Here is a 27,139-nt window from a genome sequence, read left to right on the forward strand (position 1 = left end):
TCTGAGCGACAGTTGAATTATATTAGATAGATAGATAGATGGATAGATGGATAGATGGATGGATGGATGGATGGATGGATAGGTTCTTTATTGTCATTGCACATGATTATACAATAAAATTTAATTTATGACAGATCAAAGTATAAATGCAAACAAAATAGACATGAAGTATAAAATATAAATATATAAATAGTAAGTCAAGTTAAAACTGGAATATCAAAAAAAAAAAAAAAAAAAAAAAAGGAAATGTGCAGCGAAAACTTGTCACTCGTATAGATCTTACCATTGATCTGATCGTTGAATCTAAACCTCGTCTCTTTTCGTTCAGGAACAAGGTGCTGAACATCTCGTCGGGTCTGGACGAACCTGGGCAGATGAACTGGGAGCTCATGCTGTGTCTGATGGCCGTCTGGGTTCTGGTCTACTTCTGTGTATGGAAAGGAGTCAAGTCCACCGGGAAGGTAACGGACAGAAACAACTCAGCCTTTTCTCTTTAATTCCACTGGTTTAATTTGATCAAACAGTGACAGTGATTATACCTTACAGTCATAAAACACTTAAATAAACAGAATCAGTCCGATGCATTTACTGTTAAATTACTCTTTTACGTCCTCTTAATGTCTTCATTTTGGGTCTTAAAGATGAGAAAGTCAGTGTGCTTGTGTAGTTGAAGCTGCCTTCATTAAGTGGATCAATAATATGTAGTCACATGACGTCTCCATGGCAACACAGTATTATTGTGTTTAACCCTTAAAGAACTGCGGCTGTTTTTGTGGCAACTTATAAATACATTTACCCTTTCCCAAGTCATTTATCAGCATTTATTGTAATATTATCCTCTGTGTTTTGCATTTTCCAGTAAAAATCAGGTATTTTCCTATATTTAATTCACCGATCATGTAAATATTCATTAAAATTTAGAGTAATTTCAAAGGTTTTTACATCAAAATAGAGACAACTGAAGAAAAAGTGACTTTTTTTTTTTAGCAAAATATATCATGAATATGTATCACTGAATACAAAAACAAGCAGCTATTTATCAAACTACATGTGCTTTAGTGGTAAATCAATGTTATAACTGTATTTTACACCAATTTTTTAACCATATTAATAGAATATATTAGTATAATAAACATAAAAATAGAATTGATATTTTGGACTTTACCATGAACGTTTAGTTGCATTAGGATCCTGTTGTGTTGATGTAGTGGCTGTGTGTGTTACTGTCAGCTGCAGACATGATCAAACAGCTGGGTTCACCGCCGGCTGTTGCATAACAGCAGTAAAGGTCAGAGGGCATGTGACAGCTGATTGATTAGCTTCCATTGAGCTTCAGGAAGAAAGAAGTCAGCGCTCCTTCCTGATGCTCATTTGTTCATGTTACTGCTGCTTTAATGTATTTACTGTGCGTTTTCTGCTGTTTGTGTCTTTACTACGTTACGATAAACTAAGAGGAAGTGGAACCGTTTGATTTAACTCGTTTCATGTCGGAAGGAGGAAGTCTTTCTCTGGTGATGAAGCTCAGACAATGTCAACATTTACATTATCCAGAGACATTTTAGACCCAAAAGAATGGAAAAAAAATATCTGTATGCAGCCACAAATGAAAATGTGTAACCACCCCTCTACATACTACCACATGGGTACTACTATGCATTTGTGTTTGTATTATAATAATGTAATACATGTTGCATTTATAATAATAGACAAGCAAAATAGGGAAGGCAACATTATTTGTATAGCACAATTCATACACAGGACAATTCACAGTGCTTTACAAAAATAGAAAAGAGACAGGTTAAAAACAAACAATTACAATTAAAACATAATCAATAAAACATAAATAATAATCAGTTAAAATAAAGTAAAAGAGAAGAGTGCAGATAGAACCCTTTCAGTTGTCATATGCACAGTTGAACAGTAAAGAAAATAAGTGAGTTTTTATATACGTTAAGTTGACAAAACTGGAAAATCTAGTCCCAATGTAGTATTTAACACACATTGACTGGAAAAAATATGTACAGGCTGTCGTATATATGATGTATAGGCCCATGTTAATGGAAAATGTTGAAATGCAACATAAATATTCATTTCCATATGTTCCTTATTTTTTTGAGCCACTGGAGAGAATCCAAAGATCCACATTTGGCTCCGGAGCTGTGAGATGCAGATCACTATAGCTAAGGCAATATGTCCAATATGTTATTTATATATTTATTAATAGATTTAATCGGTACTTGCTGAAATATAATACTGAAAAATGCCAAAATCAACTGCTTTATTTGGAGAATTTTTATATAAATCTATTGTAGAAAGGTTTATCCACTTATTACCTTTAAATAGTGTTTTATTTTATTGGAATACTTTTTATTTTTTAACATATAATACACTTGCAGAAGGTGCTTTATCGTTAGTACTATGTTCTTTATTCGTATTAGTCATATGTGATGTATATCATACATAAAGAATCATGTTTGTTTTTTGATATGCAGATAAAAACACTGAAATAAATAGAGTTGTGTGGTTTTGTTTTTTGTTTTCATGCTAGGCTAACAGTTTCCCTTTACTTCCAGTGTTTATGCTAAGCTAAACCCACAACAGGAGAAAATCAGAATCAAAGTACAGAAGCAAAAGCACAGAGAGGATTTTTTTTTATAGATGTGCATAAGCTGCAGTGATGAATCCATTATATGACAACTAATTAACTGTTTAAGAGTCAGTTTTTAAGAAAAAACATCCAAAATTCTCAACTCCAGCTACTTAAATTAAAATATTTTCCCTTTTCTTTTCTTTCCTTTTGATTGGATATTAAACTGAATATATTTGGGTTTTTGACTAAACAAATGGTGGGAAACACAGATTGACAAATGTGTTTGTTCTTTATTTGATCTAATCCCATTTCAACCCTCAGGCCGTTTTCAGATCAATAACGAATAGGAAGAAGTCTCTGGTGTGTTTGTATAGGATTCTTCTACGTAATTAGATAATCATGTTCCACCGCTGCAGGGATTCACATTTCAACCACAGACATTAGCATTTATACTGAAATTAACAATTATTTAAATTATTATTACCACATAATTTTGTATAAAAAAAAGCTTAGCAATTTACTAAACAGCATCAATACACATAAAACAGGACAGAAAATAAGTTTCAATTAATTTCAAGGACAGTTTTCAAACAGAATCCATTGTTTCATCGTCACATCAGATAATATTTTGACACTTTAAATAAAAATTATACAAATAACCAATTGCATTAAAAGAAAATGTACCAAAATATCATTCACTTAATTGTATCATATCAGGGATTAATATTTGAGCCACAGAACATAGATATTTTATTGAATTTAATACCGTAATTGGGATTATCTGATGGATCACATGATTTTTAATAAAATGGAAATGATCTGGAAAGTAGAATCGAAACATAAAATGCAAAAGAAGCTTAGGGGGTTTTACATGTTATAACACTTAAGGCCAAATAGGACAGAAAATACACTTTATTACATTTACATTGATTTGTACATTTTCCAAACAGAGGCTATGGCACCACATGATATTTTGACACTTTAAATACTAAATGACAAATAATGTTTGTTTTTTTTTAAATTATTTTAAAGAAATTACCCAAATACTATTCACATAATCATACTGATATTTAAAATTAATACAGGTACTGTGATTATTTCCTTATGTATTTATGTTTTGACTATAATGTAAATGGAAATCTCTCTAAATAAAAGTAATAATAATAAATAAGAATCTTTTCTTAATTGCTTGCCTGGGTAAATAAAGGTTAAATAAATAAATAAAAAATTAAATAAAACATTAAAAACAAAACAAAACACTAAATAATACACTTAAAATAAATTTGACATATACTGTATATTAGAGTCAGAATACTTTAATGAAGCCTCGGTTTGTTACTGTTGCTCCAGTCAAGATCCAAAATATAAAATAACTGCATGCAAAGATTTACAATAAAGTAGAACAAAGACAAAATATGACTTAAATATAAAATTAAAATAAATATGAACTAAATAGCAGTGCAATCACAGCATTATAATAATACATGTGCAGTTATCTATGCATAAGTGTTAGTGTTCATATAATGAACTACATGTATTTCTATAAATATAGGTATATGTGTAAATAAATATGCATGAATATGTTTATGTGTATACACATGCATATATGTACTATTATTATTTCTATTTTTTTCTATCTTGTAAACAATGTGCGTTCATTATATTAATTTTTTCTATTCTGGTGTTTTCTTTCTAATTTCACATGCTTGAAATAAATAATCAGTCAATCAAATAAGGCTGGATGATATTTTAGCCACTTTAAATTAAAAATATCAAATAAATATGGAAAATAGTGACAGTTTAAGTGTCGTGGTGCTGGACTAAACCATCCTGATTTAACTGAGAATAAGAGGATTTGATAAAATGTTGGACTGTTCCTTTAATACTAGACAAGGTGTGTGTGTGTGTATGTGTGTGTGCGCGCTGTCACATGGTAGGCTAAGCGTTGCTATGACGACAGGGTGGTGAGGGTGGTGGTGGTGGTGGGGAGTTGAGAGGGGGCTGTGAGGTGGCGGGCTGTGATTGGCCGTCCGGTGGGAGGGCGGCTTGACTGCAGTGGGACGTGACTGAAGCAGCACCATGTAGGTCGACTGTATGTTTATACTGTTAATACTGTACAATGTGTGGCCGCGGTCGGAGGGATCACGCGCGTCACTGTGAAATATTCCACAGTCCACAGTGGGGAGGCATCCACTACGTCCACTTACAGTAACAGCAGTGAAAATATATGTAGAAAATGAATGAAAAGGTCATAAATATGGGCTTGAATCACAGATGCAGGTCTGTCCTTAAAGTAATCGAACAGTTAAATGTTTGACCTTCTCGCTCTGAGTTACTGCGTTTACTGCACTTACTCTGTCTTTTATTCATTTATTTATTTATTTATTTATATTGATTGTACTACTTTCAACTGTTTGATTTTATTGTTTTATTTAGAGCATTGTTGTAGTTTTATGTACTTATTTATTGTTTTTAGTATTTCTTTTAATTGTTTTATTCTTTTTATGATGTCCAGCACTTTGGAAACATTCTTGTTGTTTAAATGTGCTATATAAATAAAGTGGATTGGATATACTAATACTAATACTAAATCAAGACACTGATTTTTTTTAGTTTTAATATCCGTACATTCTACTGATTACGTCTTCAAAAACAGACTTTAGTTTTAAAGTATTTAAGTTGACATAAATCCAAAAAATAAAAAGGATGTAACAAACTGAATATGATGTAAAAATCTGAAAATAATTCAAAAGATAACTGACTGAAGAATGTAAAAGACCTAAAAAATGTACGCAAAATGAAATCACATGAAAAATTAATCTATGTTAAACAAGGCAAAAATCCTAAAGGATGTAATAAAATGAAAAATCTGCAAAAGATGCAAAACAATGAAGACCTAAGAAAAGATGGGGGGGGGGGTAAGGCAAGAAAAACTATTTAAAGAAAAAATCAATGTAAAAAAAAGATGCTGTAAAAGTTAATGTAAGTAAAAAAAAAAAAAAAAAGGAATAGAAGTCATAAACGATGCAAAAAGATGAAAGTCATAATAAGACAAAAAATACAACAAAATGAAAACAACATAAAACGCATAAAACAAAAGATGCAAAAAATTCAACACAGAAGAAATTACTTGAGAAAGATGAAACGGACATAAAACAAAAACTAAAATGAACAAATGAAACAGAAGTATTAAAAGATGAAGATGATCACTACATTAAATGATTTTATTTGTTTATTTAGTGTTACTTATTCGTATCTTCTTTGGTTATTGTCTTATTTGGGTAAAACAGGTAAGAAGATGAAAACAATGTATGTCCATGCAAAAAGCAGAACAGACAAATAAGAAAAAAACAATTAAAGCCAAAAATCGATGGAAGTGCATAAGACAAAAGATGCAAAAAAACAATGCAACACAAAGGAAATTACTTGAGAAAAGATTAAAAATAAAGACATAAAACAAAAACTAAAATGACCTAAATGAAAGTATTAAAAGATGATAATGCATCAGGATAAAGAAAGATACATAAAAAGTTGCAATAAGTTGAAAAAGACAAAACGATACAGAAACGAGGTAAAAGATGCAAAAAACAAAAACAGTGTAAAAAGTTGCAACAAAAGTCGTGAAAGATGAAACAAAACAAGAACTAAATGAACATATTTATAAAAAAAAGAAGTCACCTTGACATCCACACTTATTCAAAAAGCACTTAATACTGTATTAAATCACTACATTAAATTTATTTATGTATTGTTACGTATTCGTATCTTCTTTGGTTATTGTCTTATTTGGGTATAATGAGAAACATGATAAAAAAACGATCCATCTAAAACGCAGAACAGAAAAATAAGTAAAAAAACAATTAAAGCCGAAAAACGACGGAAACGGTCTGAAATAGGAACGACAATGACAGTTTAACGCGACAAAACCAGACAGAAACAACGTAAACTGAATTAGACAGCGGACTGAAGTTCATGGAGTGTTTTAGAAGAACAGTGTGTGTGCGTTTAATAAATCTTATTCCGTCGTGTGTGTGAAGGGTGTGTTGAGGTATGTGTAGGTGTGTTCAGGTCAGAGGTCATGTGATGTGTTTTTCTTCACACGGCTCTCGGTATCAACAGAAACACTATTTCTGTTGATCCGTTCAGCGGGAGTTCGAGTCCATTCATAAAGAACCGCTCACATTTCACTGACGCATGAAAAAACCTCTGGATACAGACGCATCCGACAGCGCGCACACACACACACACACACACACACACACACACACACACACACACCTGAACAGAAACCAGCTCATATGTCAGAGTTAGTCAAAGATATAAAGTAAATACAGATTAAATAAGAGGAAAAATACTCTTCATTACATCTACACTGTATGGACAAAAGTATGTGGACACATTGGATACAGGTGTTTCTTTTCTAACAGGGGTCTGGGATCCAAAACTATAATGAGTGTCTTATTTTCCTCCTCAGTGCTTTGTAAATAACACCTTAACCATAAACAGATGCTCATTTTCGATGTCTTCCAGTCTTTATTTTAATCTGTTTTTAAATGTTTTATCATCGACTCCATTTCTTAGTTGTGTTTTTCTGTCTCCTCATCATTCCACACATGCTCACAGATAATTATCCACCACATCTGTGTCCTTTGTGACTTTTCCACTTACCCTCAAATCCAAAAACCTTTCAGTAACACGTTAGTCTTTTGCATTTTTGGCATTTCCGTCAGTTTAATGTGGACACAAACAGCAGGATGGAGTCTCCCACTGGTAAACGACCCTCAGTGGTGTCGGTTCGCGGATGTTTTGGCCCATGCGTTGGTCTCCGGGTCTGTGGGATTGTGGGATATTAACGTCTCCGCTGTGATTTAACTGGATCTGGACTCCACCTGGGACCGGGCGCTCTCCATGGTGCTGAAACTCACTCCTCTGTTTGGGTGTCAGCAGGTCGCCTCCTCCTGTTTCCAAAGATCAGCTTTCTGTTGTCTTTACCTCAGGGATGTCGAACTCATTCACTTTCAGGTTCCACATTCAGCCCGATTAGATCTCAAGTGGGCCAGACCATTCAAATAATAACATAATAACCTATAAATAATGATAAATCCAAATTTTTCTGTTTGTTTTAGTGCGAACAGATTACGTTTGAATAACTTTTTTTCTTCCACGTTTTTTTTATTGAGTTTCCTTCAAACTTATAAACCAATACAATATATAAAATAGAAATGGTACACTTTTTTTTTAAAATAAACATATAAATGAACAGATGAACAAAATAACACACAGGGCATTTCAAAAGTCACAAATTAAAACACAAAAGTACTTATGAAAATGTACATACTTGTATAGATAACTATAAACAAATAGATAAATGAAAGAAATAAAAATAATGATAATTTAAAAATAAATAAATAGTAATATATGTATTTGTATATATGTATAATAAAACCTATTAACGATACAGAGGGTGTGTTACAAAGGTAAAAAGATTGTATGAATAACTTTAATTGAAATTCTGAAAATATCTACATTTACAAACTATACTTTCACAAATAAATTAATAACCTGAAAGAAAATAATTTCTAAAGAAAAATAAGTGCAATTGACAATATTATGTCTGAACTTATAATTTTTGCATGTGTATTACGGCTCAGATCTACAAAGGCACAAAACATTTAGTAACAGGCAGGATGTTGTTAAAATTCCACTCATTTCTTTTTTAGACATTTCAGGTTCATATTTGTTCTGGTTATTCACATTTTATTGTTAATGGATAGTTTATTGATGTAAATATTTTCAGAATTTAATGGGAGAATAAATTTGCTTTTGTCATAACTTGACTTATAGGCATTAAGTAATATTTTTTTCCACATTAAACCAAGAAGAAAATTTGGAGTTCTTATTATGCTTTTATTTTACTTGCGATCACATTAGTCTGTAAATATATATTTACATTTACAAACTATCATTTCATCAAAAATGTGAATAACCTGGAAAAATGAAAGAAATTCTTAAGAAAAATCAGTGTAATTTTAACAATATTATGCCTTAACTTCTCATTTATACATTTGTATTACAGATCGTAGTTTATCTATAAAGGCACAAAACATTTAGTAACAGGCAGAATATCGTTAAAATTTTTTGAGTTTGTAATTTGGAATCATCATTATTTATAGATTATTCTGCTATTATTTCACTGGTCCGACCCACTTGAGATCAAATTAGTCTAAAATGAGCTTTACACCCTTGACTGTTAATATCTTCAGTGTAATTGTTGCTCTTTCATGCCTCGGGCTGGATCGGACCTTTTGCCGGGCTGGTTGTGGTCTGCAGGCCTTATGTTTACCACCCCTGCTCTACCTGCCTCTCACACTAAGTAGCGGCTGTCGGAGGAATGCACCGTTGCTTTTTCATGCACTGAACTCATTAAACCCGGGGTCTCTCCAAACTGGGTCAGGACAGGCAGGATGCGGCTCCAGGCTTTGGCTTTAACGTCCTCATGTGCTGATCAGACGACTGTACGCCTGTTCACACCTGGCATTAAACCCCATCCCAGTGATCGGCTGTGATCTGATCTCACTCCGCTGCTCTCTATGCTAATGAACTGGCTCATCTAATAGTCTGATTTCCTGAAGGTATTCTGGATGCAGTACATGATTTACAGACCCGGTTTGGGTTTCACTGCAAACGCAGAAACTGTCAGGAGAGCCAAGGAATGTTTAATTACCACTTCATCTCACTTCATGCAGAAAAAAACCACTGAAATCCACAGTAGCCTATTTAGCATTTCCAGATGAAAATATCTGCATAATTTGTTGATATGTTTCACTGGTCTACTTTTTTTTTTGTTTAATTGTCTGCCTCAGATATTAAATTTGCTAAATCTTATATATTTTAATAAGATGAATTGGTAAACAAATGAAAAAAGTGCAGGTTAACTGATGTTTTTAGTGTATATGATGAGTGGTTTTACATATACATTGGTTTATGTACATTTATCTAACAGATTTATAAATGTTCCAGTATAAAGAACGTGTAAAGTGAAAGTATTGTAATATACAGTGTTTTGCTCTGACATAAACTTTCCTTTGGAGAAAAATTCAATTCAGTTCAATTTTTTTAGAGCCCTATATCACAACAAGGTTACCTCACAGGGCTTTACAGAATTAGTTGGATATGAAAACAAACAACAGTCAATTAAACAGTAGATGAAGGAAATGGATTAATGTCCCCCGTCCTTAGACCCTCCTTCTCGGCAAGGAAAAACTCCAAAACCCAGTGGGAGAAGAGAAACCTTGGGGAGAACCACATCTATTCTGTCATTAATTTTCACTGTTTCACTTTTTGATCCAAGACTCTATCTGATAAACTACAACCAACCAGCATTTGGACTGAATATTTATTTATTAGTGACTCAAACCTGGTAAAGCTTTACTACTTTTATTCTGGAGGCATTTTACTCATAGACCAGTGTTGTATTAAATGTATCTAATGATGTTGGAAGTCAAAGAAATACATCCACTGCATCTCAGCGTTGAACTAAACACAGTGAAACCTGCAGAAAAAAACACTCTGATCTTAAAAGAAAAACCCCTGATTTAACCTCAGACTGCTGAAGTATGGATTATTTATTTTCAGATAAACTGTGGACTGTTCTGTTCTTTTACCACAGAACAAGGACACACTTTTGATTACACTTTGAATCCAACATGGACAGGACAGATGTTTTTGTTTTTTAACTGTTTGTGGTAATTGATTATAAGAAAAGGGATCATGGTACAAAGTGTTCAGAAGAACTGGACAAATTGAACCAGTCAAAGAATAAAATGTCCTCTGTATGTTTGTCCAGACTGTTACTGTTCCTCTGAGCGTTAAATCTATGAATTAAGACCATGAATACTTTTACACACAGTTTATTTATTAACCCTTTAACCTCTCACGTGTCTGTGGCGAGCGTTCTGAATGTATGATCTATTTTAAACATTCATAAAAATTTAACCATTTGCTCAATAGGAAGAATTTCAAAATGTGCTGATAGAATAGACCTTGTTCTTTCCAGAGACATCTGAGCATGCTCAGTGCACCCCCCGCCACCTGTGTAATGAGGGGTAAAACACAGAGCAGTGAGTGAGACTGACTCACTATAAAAATAGACAGTTAGACTTTATATATATATATATATATATATATATATATATATATATATATATATATATATATATATATGTATATGTATGTATATATATATATGTATGTATATATATATATGTATGTATATATATATATATATATATATATATATATATATATATATACACCTTTTTCCTTGTCACTTTTTGTTCTTACTGTTGTTTCCAGTGTTCTTGTGATTTTCCTTTATTTTTATATTTTTACCTCCACCAAAAAGGTTATGTTTTTGCCGGTGTTGGTTTGTCTGTCTGTCCGTGTGCAAGATAACTCAAAAAGTTATGGATGGATTTGGATGAAAATTTCAGAAAATGTTGATACTGGCACAAGGAACAAATGATTAAATTTTTGGTGGTGATCGAGGGGTGGGAGGGTGGCACTGATCTGCCTTGGCGGAGGTCTGCGCTCTCCGAGTGCTTTTCTAGGTTTTTTTACTGTGCTTTTACCAAGTTTTGTCCGTGTAACTGCTTTTTGGAGTTCAACCAGGTGCCAAAAAGCAGCTGGACTGATTTAGAAAAAAACAGCCCCAAAACATAAACTTCTGGGCCCACATTCAAATATGCTGTTGTTCAGTTTGTTCCAGTTCACAGTTCATGTTCAACATCCTAAATCTCTTACTGGTGTACATTCTGAGTGGCTTATTTAGTAAAAACCTGTCAAACTTCATTTCCTCTCTTTGTCTTTTTCTGTTATTCCACCTGTTTTGACGGCAACTCCCTAAAACACTAGAACTATTATGTATAACTGAACTGTGAAAATAAATAAATGAAAAAGCTCAAATCAGTATTTTTTAACTTCCCCAAGGACCAAAATGAATCAACAATAAGCTTTGTTGTTTTTTTTTTTTTTTTGCTGTTTCAGGTGCACAGTAAATAAAATCTAACATGGAAAACAGTTTCATCATAATAAAATCATCAGAATGAGTTCTCTTTTATTAAAAAATAACATGGAAGTGATGAAAGGAGTTAAATAACAACCATAATTAAACAGTAATTAAAATCCAGTCCATCATAAAGAGAATCATCAAACAAAATAACTACAAATATTACTGTACTGCTCAATGTTTTTACTTTTACTGCAAAATTTGGCACAAATACGTGCTGTTGTTTTTTTTTTATTTTTTTAAATTTTTTTTTATCTTTTTCTGCCAATGTGTTTAGATTAAATGCATTTGAAAGGATTATTTATTATTTTTACTCTGCATCACTGAGCAGCTTCACAGCATCAATACTAATGTCATCATAAATCAGTGGATAAACGCACAAGAAAGCAATTATAAGGAAGAAAAAGATGATAAAGTGTAGAATATCAGTGGACGGAGCTCTTTCTCAGTGTGTTTTTTTGTGTTTGCGTGTTACAGATCGTGTACTTCACGGCGACCTTCCCCTACGTCGTCCTCATCATCCTCCTGGTCCGAGGTGTTACTCTTCCTGGAGCGTACGACGGTATCATGTACTACATCAAACCCGACTGGTCCAAACTGGAGGAGGCTCAGGTCGGTTCAGGGCCCAGTTTTACCTGTCAGACCGGGTTCAGGGTGTTTGAAGAGCTCATGTTGTGACCTTTGACCCCTACAGGTGTGGATCGACGCCGGGACGCAGATCTTCTTCTCCTACGCCATCGGACTGGGAGCTCTGACCGCTCTGGGCAGCTACAACCGCTTCAACAACGACTGCTACAAGTAAGACGACGACATTTACTGAAATACACTATATGGACAAAAGTATGTGGACGCGTTGGGTTCGGGTGTTTCTTTTCTAACAGGGGTCTGGGATTGCATTTGTTAGTTTAGTTTAAATTGTTATCTTTGCTTCCAAAATGCCTCAGAGATGGTTTTTACTTAATTTCTCTCAACATTGATTTTGTTTTTTTGCTTTTTTTTTTTTATCCATGACTATGATTTTAAATGTTGCTCCTCTAAATTTCTAACTTATTTTTCATGCTCTGACCGTAAATAGTAATTTTCTACCACAACTAATTTACAGTTTTTAAAAAATACATTATTTTACATAAATTTTTTACATTTTTTTTCGATTGCACACTTTTATATTTTTATACTTTTTGAAGATGTTTATATCTATTGTATTGCTACTTGATGTAAGTGCCTCAAAGATGGTTTTGACTTAATTTCTCTCAACATTGATGTTTTTTTTGTTTGTTTTTATCCATGACTATGATTTTAAATGTTCTCCCTCTAAGTTTCTAAAATATTTTTCATGCTCTGACCATAAATAATAATTTTCTACCACAACTAACCATCTACTTTCTTCACATCTCATTGAGGAAGAAAAATTTCCCTTTAAAATTTAAGGAAATATTTACATTTATGCATTTGGCAGACACTTTTTTCCAAAGTGACCTACAGGGGAAAAACCAAAATAAAAGAATAAAATGCAAGAATAGATTAAAGACATGAAAGAGCTGTACAATTAAACACAGTGTCGTACAGAAGAATAAAAAAAAAAAGCAGTGATCGAATAAAATACAAGAATATTGATGTTTATAAACTATATGGACAAAAATATTGGGACACATCATGTCTACAGCTGTAAGATGTCCTGTTCATGATGATTTGAGATAAAAACATCAATATTTCCTTCAAGTTTACTGGGAAATTTTTCTGCCTAACTGAGATGTGAAGAAAGTAGATGGTTAGTTGTGGGAGAAAATTATTATTTAGTCAGGCATGAAAAATATTTTAGGAATTTAAAGGTAGAACATTTAAAATCATAGTCATGAGTAAAAACAAACAAAAAAACAGTGTTGAGAGAAATTAAGTAAAAACCATCTCTGAGGCACTTACATCAAATAGCAATACAATAGGTACAGACATTTTTAAAAAGTATAAAAACTATAAAAGTGTGCAATTGGAAAAAAAATTACAAAACGGAGGTGTACTGTATGATAAAATATTGACAAAAAACAAACAAAAAAAAAAACATCAATGTTGAGAGAAATTATGTAAAAACCATCTCTGAGGCATTTTGGAAGCAAAAATAACAATTTAAACCAAACTAACCAATGCAATGATATTTATCCCAATACAAAACTATACTGTAACATTATTCATTACTGTTTTGTATCCCAGAGCCCTGTTAGAAAAGAAACACCTGAATTCAACATGTCCACATACTTTTGTCCATATAGTGTACCTGTAAAAGTCCTATTTGGTGATTGTGGGATTAATGCTTCCTCTTCCTGCAGGGACGCCTTCGTGTTGGCGTTGATAAACAGCGGGACCAGTTTCTTTGCTGGTTTTGTTGTGTTTTCTATTCTGGGCTTCATGGCTGCTGAGCAGGGAGTCGACATCTCACAGGTCGCTGAATCAGGTAAAAACAAAACAAAACACACAAGCTGTTTGTCTGAGGTTTGCTGTTAAATATAGATATTAGTTTTATTATTATTTTATTTCAGCCACAGCAGGTCCAGCAGGGTTTGGACTTATTTCCACTTTGTTAGATTCGAAGTTTTGCAGCAGCAAAAAAAAAAAAGGAAAATGCTAAAACTAGAGGATGTATGAAGTGATTTATGAGCATATAGGAGCAGAAAAAACACAATAATAAACACTGAGGGCACTGACCTGTCAATCACACTGGCCACACCCCTTAAATATGTAGAATGTTTTGTCTTAACACATAAAGGCCCAGTGCTACTTGTGTTGCAGTTCCAAAATGAATCTCTCTCTCTCTATTTAACCTTTCTTAAGTGATTTATGACCTTTTATTCTAACATTATCCTCTGTATTTTGCGTTTCTTTCAGTGAAAATCATGTATTTTCCTACATTTAATTTGCTGATCATGTAAATATTCATTAAAGCTCAGAATAAAATTGAGGGATATTATACCAGAAACAGAGAAAACTGAAGAAAAAGTGACTTTTTCAGCAAATATATCAATAACTGAACGTAAAAACAAACATCTCCATCCACTGTCACTGATCCAACGCCATAGGTTTTACTGGTGAATCAATGTTGTAGATGATGATGGTGTTTCCACGGTAACTACAGAGCCTCTGAACATCCAAGTGGGTCATATTTAATGATCATGAAAAGATCACAAACTGTATTATTATTATTTTTTTGATACTCACATTTTTATCGGCGTTTTTCATACATATTCAAATTATGTATTCCATTGTAGAGCTAGAGAAATAGAACAGATGTGTTAAATAAAGAAACAAAAAACAGCAGAAATAACAGTCATGGTTACCGATATGTCATCCAAAAATAAGGTACATACATTCGAGTCTGTTGAACTTTAAGCATCGTTCACTGTGTCATACGGTGTCCATTTCTCCTACTTAGTCACATAACAAACTGTATTTTACACCCATTATTTACATGTATTGATAGAATTAGTGGTTTAGAAGTTAATAATCATTTTATATCAGTAGATGATCATGGTTGACAGCGGTTGTTTGGGTCTCTGAGGGTTAATATAATCTAAACAGATGATCGATATAAAAAACTAGAAAAGCACTCGGAGAGCGCAGACCTCCACCAGGGCAGAACAGTTGCCCCCCCGATCACCACCAAAATTTAATCATTTGTTCCTTGTGCCAGTATCAACATTTCCTGAAAATTTCATCCAAATTCATCCATAACTTTTTGAATTATCTTGTGAAAAGACAATCAAACAGACAAACCCCGATGAAAACATAACCTCTGCTGTTCCTTGGTGGAAGTAAAAACGAACTCCTATACCAGTGTTTTTCAACGTTGGAGCTGGGACCCCATGTGGGGTCACCTGGAATTCAAATGGGGTCGCCTGAAATTTGTAGTAACTGATATAAAAAACTAACAAACAACAAAAAAAAACTTACTAATAAAAAATATATGGTGAGTTGACAGAGACAATCCCAATCCATAACAGACATGACAAACTGTGAGTCTGAAACTGAAGCACTGTGGTTCTGTTTATCTGTCAAATGTTCAGTGTGGTCAGTTTCAGATGCTGCAGCTCTTTCATAATTCATAGTTTGAGTTCTTGTTTGTTCAGTATTAATTGTCAGCCTTGTAAATCCAAGCTGGACTGACTGTGCATATCCTGACCAAGGAAAATAAAATTCTCCCTTTGTGCAGTAATCTACACCAGGCTTTACTGCCTCCGTCCATAATATACATTATATAGACTAAATGTCGTCTAAAATTAACATTTATTTGCAACATAGTATAGCAAACTATTACATGATCAAAAACAAATTAATTTTAGAAAAAAAAAAGTCTCTGTTTTGAATGTCTGGGATTGCCAGAAATTTGAGATGTTAAAATGGGGTCACGAACCAAAAAAGGTTGGAACCACTGCCCTACACACACACACACACACACACACACACACACACACACACACACACACACACATATATATATATATATATATATATATATATATATATATATATATATATATATATATATATATATGTATGTATAAAAACATATATAGGCTGTGTCTGTGGTGAACATTATTTACCTCTGACACTTCTACACCGGCGTCACTTTTCAGTCCCAGAGGTCGACTTTTGGTTCTAACTCATGGGTGACAAACATGCGGCCCGGGGGCCAAATGCGGCCCGCCAAAGGTTCCAATCCGGCCCCTGGGATGAATTTGTGAAATGTAAAAATTACACTGAAGAAATTATCAATCAAGGATGTTCAATCTAAAGTGGGTCAGACCAGTAAAATATCAATTTTTTTCTTTTTGTTTTAGTGTCAAAAAAGTAAAATTACACAAAAAAGTTCACATTTACAGACTACTCTTTCACAAAAAATATGAACAACCTGAAATCTCTTAAGAGAAGTATGTAGTATTTTGACAATATTCTGCCTGTCATTAAATGTTTGGTGTATTTGTAGATCCACTGTGATCTGTAAGTTGTGATGCACATGTATAAATGATAAACTGAGGTGTAATATTGTTGAAATTACACTCATTTTGTATTTTGTTCATGTTACGTTCAAGTATGGTTCATAGATGTAAACATTTTAATTATGGAATTTTACTTTTTTCACTCAAAAACATAGAGAAAACTTTGGAGTTGATATTATTTCTAAGTTCTTATCCTATTACTTACATTATCTGACTGGTTCGGCCCACTTTGTCATATTCGGCTGTATGTGGTCCCTGAACTGAAATGAGTTTGACACCCCTGTTCTAACTGCTTTACTGAATAAACTCGTGGCAGATCTCTCCAGCCAATCAGAGCGTCCCCTGGTTTAAGGAGTCCATGGGGTCTGAATGAAGCCGGCGTACAGTCATCTGCCGACTGTATGTTTATTAATAACTCTGAAGCACATGACGTGAGATCACAAACGCACATGTGCAGCCGGGTGTTTATATTTAGCCTCTCTCCGCAGAAGGCGTGGTGCTGCCTGGCTCGCACTACGTTCAGCCAAAACTCACTTCTGCTGCTGCTTTAAACGCGTTCATTCAACACCCGCTTCAATGCAGAACGGCGAGGAGTGGTTAAAGACTGAGACCGGGATTAAACGCCTGTGGTTTGAATGTGTGTAAATAAAAACGACAGCGTGTTCAGAACGAGGAGACGAATATTTTTTTTTATTTCTCTGTAGCTGCTAAAAGAACAAAAGCAAATCCAATTTACTTCTGAATCCCATCTGACACGTTTACAATGGTTTAAAGTATTAGCATCACAGACGGTGTGTGTTTGTGTGTGTGTGTGTAGTATTAACTGAAGGATTATTTAACTGCGGCTTTTCACCTCGTGACAGGACGCATCTTCATTTCATGAGGCTCAGCAGTGAAACAGAAATACATGATGGATAGAAAGAAGAGGGTTTAAAAGGCACAAAAGATTAAGTTCAGTTTAACCCATAAAGAGCCAGTGCTCTCAAATGAATTTCTCTCTATTTAACCTTTCTTAAAGCCGTCAGATTTTGCTAAACCCACTTTTATTAGTTTTTGGTTCATTTATTTGTGTATTTGGAGTGCACTGCAAAAATCTAAATCTTACTAGCGCTGTGTATTGGCAAAAATCTGCCGATATGATACAAATCACAATACTAGGATCACGATACGATACATTGTGATATATCACGATACTGTTAAAAAGGCAATTTTTTGTTTGTTTCTTTTTTTAATTGATTATTTCCTTGAAGAATTTAATTACACCAGAAATCTGCACAAATACTAAACACATTTTTATTTGATCCCAACAGGATCTAAAGTTATATCACAAAATGTTCCTGTGTTCAAACTTACATTATGTTTTACAGACATTACAGTTTAAGATCCTGCTCAAATGTTCATATTCTTTTAGCTCAGAACTAACATCATAACATTATTTTTGTGCGATCCCAACAAAGGAACTAACAATATTTAATAAAAGAGTAATAAATATTAATGAATAAAATATAGACAAAAAAACCCAAAAATGAACCTCCACAATATCTGCATTTGAATAAATACCTAAAATTATCAATACATGCTTTTTTTTTTAATGTCGACACAGTATTGTGAAATGAAATATCGCAATATATTGCAGAACCGATATTTTCTTACACCCCTAAATCTTACACCCCTAAATCTAAATATCAAATTCAAGTATTCAAGTATCATCAATTATTATAACATTTATAACATTTATTATAACATTATCCTCTGTATTTTGTGTTTTTTCAGTGAAAATCATGTATTTTCCTTTTTTTTAATTTCCTAATCATGTAGGTGTTCATTAAAGCTCAGAGTAAATCCAAAGGTTATTATATCAGAAACAGATAAAATTAAAAAAAAAAAAAAAGAATTTTTCTGCAAATATATCAGTAACTGAACATAAAAACATGTGTTTCCATCTACTGTCATTGATCAAAGTTTTTGAGTGAATGTTTATTATTATTATTATTATTATTATTATTATTATTATTATTATTATTATTATTATTATTCTGTGTGTATGTAAAGGTGTTGGTGTTTGTTCAATATTATATCAAAAAACCTTAAATAAAATATAAAAACAAATAAATAACACATGTACATTGTCTGACAAAAACCTAATTACTAAACAAAATGCAATACAGAGCCTTTAAAGTCCTGCATGGTTGAAGTACTCATCCTTTATTGCAGTAAAAGTACAAATACACACTGAATATTCTAATCTATATTGCATCCCAGACTTTACTCGATGCGGTTAAAGTGTGCATTTGCTGGTGTTTTTTGTATTATTGTATCCATTCCTTATGCTGTTCGTAGTTTCCTGTGTGTTATTTTCCTGCCGCACATGCATTCCGGTCTCTGAGCTCTCTGTGTTTGTGCTCCAGGTCCAGGTCTGGCCTTCATCGCGTACCCGAAGGCCGTCAGCCTGATGCCGGTCGCTCCTCTGTGGGCGGCGCTCTTCTTCTTCATGCTGCTGCTGCTCGGATTGGACAGTCAGGTGAACACGCACGGCCACGACTGTTAGCTTTAAAATATGTCCTCGTAAACTCAACGTAAACATCTATATCTATAGGTCTCCTCTTTCCATTCGTGTATGAGTGAATGTAATCCACATACGGTCCTGTACAGACGACTGAGAACAGCTTTAGTTTAGTTGTTTTTTAGGGTTGAATTATCATACGTATTTATTTCCCATTCACTTTTCTTTAGAAACAACAATAAAATAGGAGAAATATCTGCACGGCCTTAAAAGATGCAAAAACAGCTGAACTAAATGTGTTGTAAAGGTTAAAGTCACTGTTTAGTTTGACCTCTGACCCCAGGACAAGAAACAATGAGAAACATCTGACATGTTGAATGAAACCTGGTATAAAATTGATTATTATAAGTATTAATACTGAAATAAATTGAACTGAAAAGACAAGACTTAATAAATGAATATAATAAAGTTAAAATAAATAAATAAATAATCCCTGTCGAATGAATTAAAACAAATTAAAAAGGCTGCTCTGAAAATATAAAGAATAGAAAGCAGAGATGTTTGATATTGACACACCTAGAAGTTTCTTTATTTTTCTGTATTTTATTTTATTTTTTTTTACAGTGTTGATTATTGTAGAGTATAAACAGCACAAACGATAGAAACATTTGCCATACTGGTATAAAACATCAGAAAATGAACGCCATAAATCTCATATTGTCTGAATAACAGGGTTAAATACATGTTAAATCCAAAGGGAGCTCACATTAAATACGACCACTTTGGTTATAGAAGGTGTTTTTACCCCAACATAATGATGGACTGGGACTTTTACACAGGACTTTATATTTCCATTTAATTTTGAACATATTAATTGGTGAAATTGAGCTTTATTTCGCAAATATTCTATGATAATGTTCATGAATAATGTGAAATTACTCCAATTTTTTAGAAACTCTGCTAAAATGTAAATAAATTAGTGCTCTTTTGGGCAATAATTCTACTTTTGTCCAATATTTGTTGCTGGTTGGAGCTCAAATATGTTTAACCCTTTGTATAATGTTCAGTTCTGTGGGACCCATTTACATTTTTTATTAAAAGAAAAATGATGAGTAATTTTTTTAATGAATTTTTTCCTCATATCTTGATTATATTACGTTTTATTAAAAAAAAAAAAAAAAAAAAAATGAGTAGCACTTTAATTCATAAATGTGATATAGCAAAGGCAAATATTAAACATGTATGCTTTTTATGTTGCTTGTAATTTGGTTGAAGTAAACGTCTGTTGAGTATTTTAACGTAAAATTGTTTGATTATGTTGAATTAACCCTTTCATGCATGAATTGTGAGAACCTGAGTCAAGACTTATTTTTTTGAGTGTTTTTATTCCTCCTTAGCCATTAAAAAAAAAAAAAAAATGCCATTGAGTTTTTTTTCCCATGGAGTTACAAAAATATCCATGCATTTAATTTTTGAAGTAAATTAAAGTGTTTAAAACCCAATATCAGAAAGTAATATGAAAACAATGAAATAAAAACATTTTTAATGCTGCTAATCTGATGTCTTCTCACATTTTAACATATTCTAATGCTAGTAATTACTTACTTCATGGAGATAATATGCAAAAAAAAAAAAAAACTTTTTGTCTAACAAATAACAATTGATTTACACTCAAACATGTCACTGCAGATCAGGTTTATCAAGAACAGCACAGTTACAGTAATGGTGTGAATGTCAGGGTATGGGATGACGCATGAGTGTCCACTGTGTAGGCTGATATGGAACTAAAAGAACAAAACCCATTATAATACAAGAGAACAGCTGGAGAAGAACTGTCCACTGGAGTGACCTGTGCATGAAAGGGTTAAAAACCCACAAATGCAGCAGGACCACCACATCCACGAACACTGGCTGAAGAACAAAAATCTGAACACCACACAAGGGTTAAAATGTTAGTTATTTACTGTATAATCAGTATTTCTACTAAATCTAGACTACTGTTACTTTCGTTAAAGCTAAAAGAAACTGTTTCTACATATGTTTCCTTGCTCTGATGATGCACTGTTACTAAATAAATACAGAAAACACCAAAGTCAGAGCATAAACCTCTGAAAACCTCCTGTCCTCAGTGTGTGGTGGATTCATCTCATTCTTAAATATTGGACCATCCCTTCTCCCAGAGGCCTTTACACTCTAGAGCAGGTGTGTCAAACTCATTTTAGTTCAGGGGCCACATTCAGCTAAATTTGACCTGAAGTGGGCCGGACTAGTAAAATAATAATATAATAATATATAAATAATGTCAACTCCAAACTTTTCTCTATGTTTTACAGTGAAAAAAATAAAATTACATTATGAAAAGGTTTACAAATATAAACTATCCTTTCAAAAGATGTGAATATCATGAACAAACTGAAAAAAAGAAAAAAAAAATTTAACACTATTATGCTTTAGTATGTTCAGCCCTGTGATGAACTGGCGACTTGTCCAGGGTGTACCCCGCCTTTGCCCCTATGTAGCTGGGATAGTCTCCAAGCGACCCCCGTGACCCTAGTGAGGATAAAGCGGGTTCAGAAAATGAATGAATGCTTTAGTTTATCATTTCTATGTGTACATTATAACTTACAGATCACAGTGGATCTACAGATACACAAAATATTTAGTAACAGGTGGAATATTATTAACCCTCTGATGCATAAATTATGAAAACTTTAGTCAAGATTTTTTTCCAGAGTGTTTTTATTCCTCGTTAGGCATGAAAAAAAAAAACAAGGAGATTTTTTTATTTTTAAAATAACCTTTTGTTTTTTTTTTTTGGACACCATGTGTTTAAATTTGAAGCAAAGAAACATGTATTTAAAATGCAATATCAGAGAGTGATATACTGTGTGAAAACTATGAAACAAAAGCATTTCTGATGCAGCTAATTTGATGTTTTCTCACCTTTTATCATACTCTAAAATTAGTTCTTATTCACTTCATGTGGATATTATAAAAAAAAACAAACAAAACTTTTTGTTTAAGAAAACTGTTAATTACAGTCTAATAACAATTAGCAATTGATTTACACTCAATCATGTTTCTGCAGATCAGGTTTATTAAGAACATAAAGTTACAGTAATAGCATGAATGTCAGTGTATGGGATGGTGCATAAGTGTCCACTGTGTCGGCTGATATGGAACTAAAACAACAAAACCCATGAAAATACAAGAGAACAGCTGTGGAAGAACTGTCCACTGGAGTGACCACTATGCATGAAAGGGTTAAAATTGTACTTCTCTTAAGACGTTTCAGGTTGTTCATATTTGTTCAGGTTATTCAGATTTTTTGTGAAATTATACTTCGTTTTAATGTAAATACATGAAAACATTTACAAAAAGACAAATTTGGAGTTGTGAGTGTTTATAGGTTATTATGAGATTGAACTGGTCTGAATGTGGAACCTGAACTAAAAGGACTGTTAATATCTTCAGTGTAATTATTGCATTTCACAAATTCATCCCAGGGGCCGGACTGGACCCATTGGCGGGCCGGATTTGGCCCCCGGGCCGCATGTTTGACACCTGTGCTCTAGAAGAACAGAAAACACAGATTATACAGACTAAATATTGGCTGGGATGGATTCTATGTCGGCTGTGTTTGTTCTGAGGGGTCGGACTCACCCGTTTTTCCTTCCTTCTCTCCAGTTCGTCGGAGTGGAGGGTTTCGTTACGGGAATCCTGGACCTGTTTCCTGGAAAATACTACCATCGCTACAGGAGGGAGATCGCCGTGGCAATATGCTGTTTACTGTGCTTCATTATTGACCTCTCCATGGTGACGCAGGTACGTAACACCATGACACTTTCCAGGTCAATGATAAGTTAAATACCAACTGATTTCCACCATTTTTAAGTATTTTTATTACTATCACTTATATTTTATTACCATGTCATCTGCCTCTTTCTCTGCAGGGAGGAATGTATGTCTTCCAGTTGTTTGACTACTATTCGGCCAGTGGAATGACTCTGTTGTGGCAAGCATTCTGGGAATGCATAGTAGTTGCCTGGGTCTATGGTATGTAACACACATGTACATGTTCAGCCCACACTGGGCCCAGGATCATGTGTCGTAGTAATGTCAGCGAAGTGTCTTAACCCAAAATAAGCATGTGAACAGCTATGTTATGTGTAAAGAAGGCCATGGTTAAAGAATGTCAGGGTATTTTTAATGTTTCATGGAGTGTCAGGGTGCAGAGTGTGCAGGAAATGTGTGGTCTGAAGCTGCAGGTTAGTCTGGAGGAAAGGCTGGAAAGCAGCTCACATGTTTCTGCTGTTGCAAACACAAAAAAACATTTAAAACCTCTTGAAAAGGTGGCCCAAAATGTTAATGCGTGGAGCAAATAGTATAGTTTGACTATCACCAGAAAATATGTCCGAAATGATCATTTTTGGACGTCACACTATAAAATTCCATTTCGAACCATTTTTTGACTATCTGACAAAGGTGTTGAAAACCCTAAAACACCTCAGAGAGTGTTTATTATGAACTTAAGTACATCCCAGAACACTTTTTGAGCATTTATGAAAATATGTTCAAAATGACCGTTTTTGGACATCATACTATAGCCTTATGAAAATTCCATTTTGACCCATTTTTTTGACCATCTGAAAAAGGTGTTGAAAAACCCTAAAACACCTCAACAAGTGTTTATTACGAACTTAAGTACGTCCTAAAACACTTTTTAAGCATTTATGAAAATATTTCCAAAATGACCATTTTTGGACGGCCTTAAGAAAACTCCATTTTGACCCATTTTTTGACCATCTGAAAAAGGTGTTGAAAAACCCTAAAACTTCTCAGGGAGTGTTAATTATGAACTTGGGAACATCCTAAAACACTTTTTGAGCATTTTTGAAAATATGTTCAAAATGACCATTTTTGGACGTCATACTATAGCCTTATGAAAACTCCCATTTTCAGCCATTTTTTGACCATCTGAAAAAGGTGTTGAAAAACCCTAAAACTTCTCAGGGAGTGTTAATTATGAACTTGGGAACATCCTAAAACACTTTTTGAGCATTTTTGAAAATATGTTCAAAATGACCGTTTTTGGACGTCATACTATGGCCTTATGAAAATTCCATTTTGAGCCATTTTTTGACCATCTTAAAAAGGTGTTGAAAAACCCTAAAACACCTCAACAAGTGCTTATTATGAACTCCAGCACGTCCTAAAACACTTTTTAAGCATCTATGAAAATATTTCCAAAATGACCATTTTTGGACGTCATACTATAGCCTTATGAAAATTCCATTTTCAGCCATTTTTTGACCATCTGAAAAAGGTGTTGAAACACTCAAAAACTTCTCAGGGAGTGTTAATTATGAACTTAAGTATGTCCTAAAACACTTTTTAAGCATTTATGAAAATATTTCCAAAATGACCATTTTTGGACATCATACTATAGCCTTATGAAAATTCCATTTTGAGCCATTTTTTGACCATCTGAAAAAGGTGTTGAAACATTTTAAAACCTCTCAGGGAGTGTTAATTATGAACTTGGGAACATCCTAAAACACTTTTTAAGCATTTTTGAAAATATTTCCAAAATGACCATTTTTGGACATCATACTATAGCCTTATGAAAATTCATTTTGACCCATTTTTTGACCATCTGAAAAAGGTTTTGAAAAACCCTAAAACTTCTCAGGGAGTGTTAATTATGAACTTGGGAACATCCTAAAACACTTTTTGAGCATTTTTGAACATATGTTCTAAATGACCGTTTTTGGACGTCATACTATGGCCTTATGAAAATTCCATTTTGAGCCATTTTTTGACCATCTGAAAAAGGTGTTGAAAAACCCTAAAACACCTCAACGAGTGCTTATTATGAACTCAAGCACGTCCTAAAACACTTTTTAAGCATTTATGAAAATATTTCCAAAATGACCATTTTTGGACGTCATACTATAGCCTTATGAAAACTCCATTTTCAGCCATTTTTTGACCATCTGAAAAAGGTGTTGAAACACTCTAAAACTTCTCAGGGAGTGTTAATTATGAACTTGGGAACATCCTAAAACACTTTTTGAGCATTTTTGAAAATATGTTCAAAATGACCATTTTTGGACGTCATACTATAGCCTTATGAAAATTCCATTTTGAGCCATTTTTTGACCATCTAAAAAAGGTGTTGAAACACTCTAAAACTTCTCAGGGAGTGTTAATTATGAACTTAAGTATGTCCTAAAACACTTTTTAAGCATTTATGAAAATATTTCCAAAATGACCATTTTTGGACATCATACTATGGCCTTATGAAAATTCCATTTTGAGCCTGTTGATGACCATCTGAAAAAGGTGTTGAAAAACCCTAAAACACCTCAACGAGTGTTAATTATGAACTCAAGCACGTCCTAAAACACTTTTTAAGCATTTAAGAAAATATTTCCAAAATGACCATTTTTGGACGTCATACTATAGCCTTATGAAAATTCCATTTTCAGCCATTTTTTGACCATCTGAAAAAGGTGTTGAAACATTCTAAAACTTCTCAGGGAGTGTTAATTATGAACTTGGGAACATCCTAAAACACTTTTTAAGCATTTTTGAAAATATTCCAAAATGACCATTTTTGGACGTCATACTATAGCCTTATGAAAATTCCATTTTGAGCCATTTTTTGACCATCTGAAAAAGGTGTTGAAAAACCCTAAAACTTCTCAGGGAGTGTTAATTATGAACTTGGGAACATCCTAAAACACTTTTTGAGCATTTTTGAAAATATGTTCAAAATGACCGTTTTTGGACGTCATACTATGGCCTTATGAAAATTCCATTTTGAGCCATTTTTTGACCATCTAAAAAAGGTGTTGAAAAACCCTAAAACACCTCAACAAGTGTTTATTACGAACTTAAGTACGTCCTAAAACACTTTATAAGCATTTATGAAAATATTTCCAAAATGACCATTTTTGGACGGCATACTATAGCCTTATGAAAACTCCATTTTCAGCCATTTTTTGACCATCTGAAAAAGGTGTTGAAACACTCTAAAACTTCTCAGGGAGTGTTAATTATGAACTTAAGTATGTCCTAAAACACTTTTTAAGCATTTTTGAAAATATTCCAAAATGACCATTTTTGGACGTCATACTATAGCCTTATGAAAATTCCATTTTGAGCCATTTTTTGACCATCTGAAAAAGGTGTTGAAAAACCCTAAAACTTCTCAGGGAGTGTTAATTATGAACTTGGGAACATCCTAAAACACTTTTTGAGCATTTTTGAAAATATGTTCAAAATGACCGTTTTTGGACGTCATACTATGGCCTTATGAAAATTCCATTTTGAGCCATTTTTTGACCATCTGAAAAAGGTGTTGAAAAACCCTAAAACACCTCAACAAGTGTTTATTATGAACTTAAGTACGTCCTAAAACACTTTTTAAGCATTTATGAAAATATTTCCAAAATGACCATTTTTGGACGTCATACTATAGCCTTATGAAAACTCCATTTTCAGCCATTTTTGACCATCTGAAAAAGGTGTTGAAACACTCTAAAACTTCTCAGGGAGTGTTAATTATGAACTTGGGAACATCCTAAAACACTTTTTGAGCATTTTTGAAAATATGTTCAAAATGACCGTTTTTGGACGTCATACTATGGCCTTATGAAAATTCCATTTTGAGCCATTTTTTGACCATCTGAAAAAGGTGTTGAAAAACCCTAAAACTTCTCAGGGAGTGTTAATTATGAACTTGGGAACATCCTAAAACACTTTTTGAGCATTTTTGAAAATATGTTCAAAATGACCGTTTTTGGACGTCATACTATGGCCTTATGAAAATTCCATTTTGAGCCATTTTTTGACCATCTGAAAAAGGTGTTGAAAAACCCTAAAACACCTCAACAAGTGTTTATTATGAACTTAAGTACGTCCTAAAACACTTTTTAAGCATTTATGAAAATATTTCCAAAATGACCATTTTTGGACGTCATACTATA

At 33.3% G+C, this 27,139-nt stretch overlaps 1 protein-coding gene across 2 annotated transcripts in view; it reads left to right on the plus strand.

Moving 5' to 3' along the window:
- The window catches only part of slc6a8 (solute carrier family 6 member 8), an 85,368-nt gene that overhangs the window by 48,672 nt on the left and 9,557 nt on the right, over positions 1-27,139 (plus strand). For both annotated transcript variants that reach the window (XM_030138057.1, XM_030138059.1), the window contains 7 exons: positions 329-461; positions 12,135-12,269; positions 12,352-12,455; positions 13,979-14,103; positions 19,051-19,163; positions 22,833-22,970; positions 23,099-23,201. In XM_030138057.1, coding sequence (XP_029993917.1) covers positions 329-461; positions 12,135-12,269; positions 12,352-12,455; positions 13,979-14,103; positions 19,051-19,163; positions 22,833-22,970; positions 23,099-23,201 — 851 coding nt within the window. The remainder of the gene's footprint in view (positions 1-328; positions 462-12,134; positions 12,270-12,351; positions 12,456-13,978; positions 14,104-19,050; positions 19,164-22,832; positions 22,971-23,098; positions 23,202-27,139) is intronic.

This window comes from Sphaeramia orbicularis, chromosome 7 (assembly GCF_902148855.1).
Source record: "Sphaeramia orbicularis chromosome 7, fSphaOr1.1, whole genome shotgun sequence".
NCBI lineage: Eukaryota > Metazoa > Chordata > Actinopteri > Kurtiformes > Apogonidae > Sphaeramia > Sphaeramia orbicularis.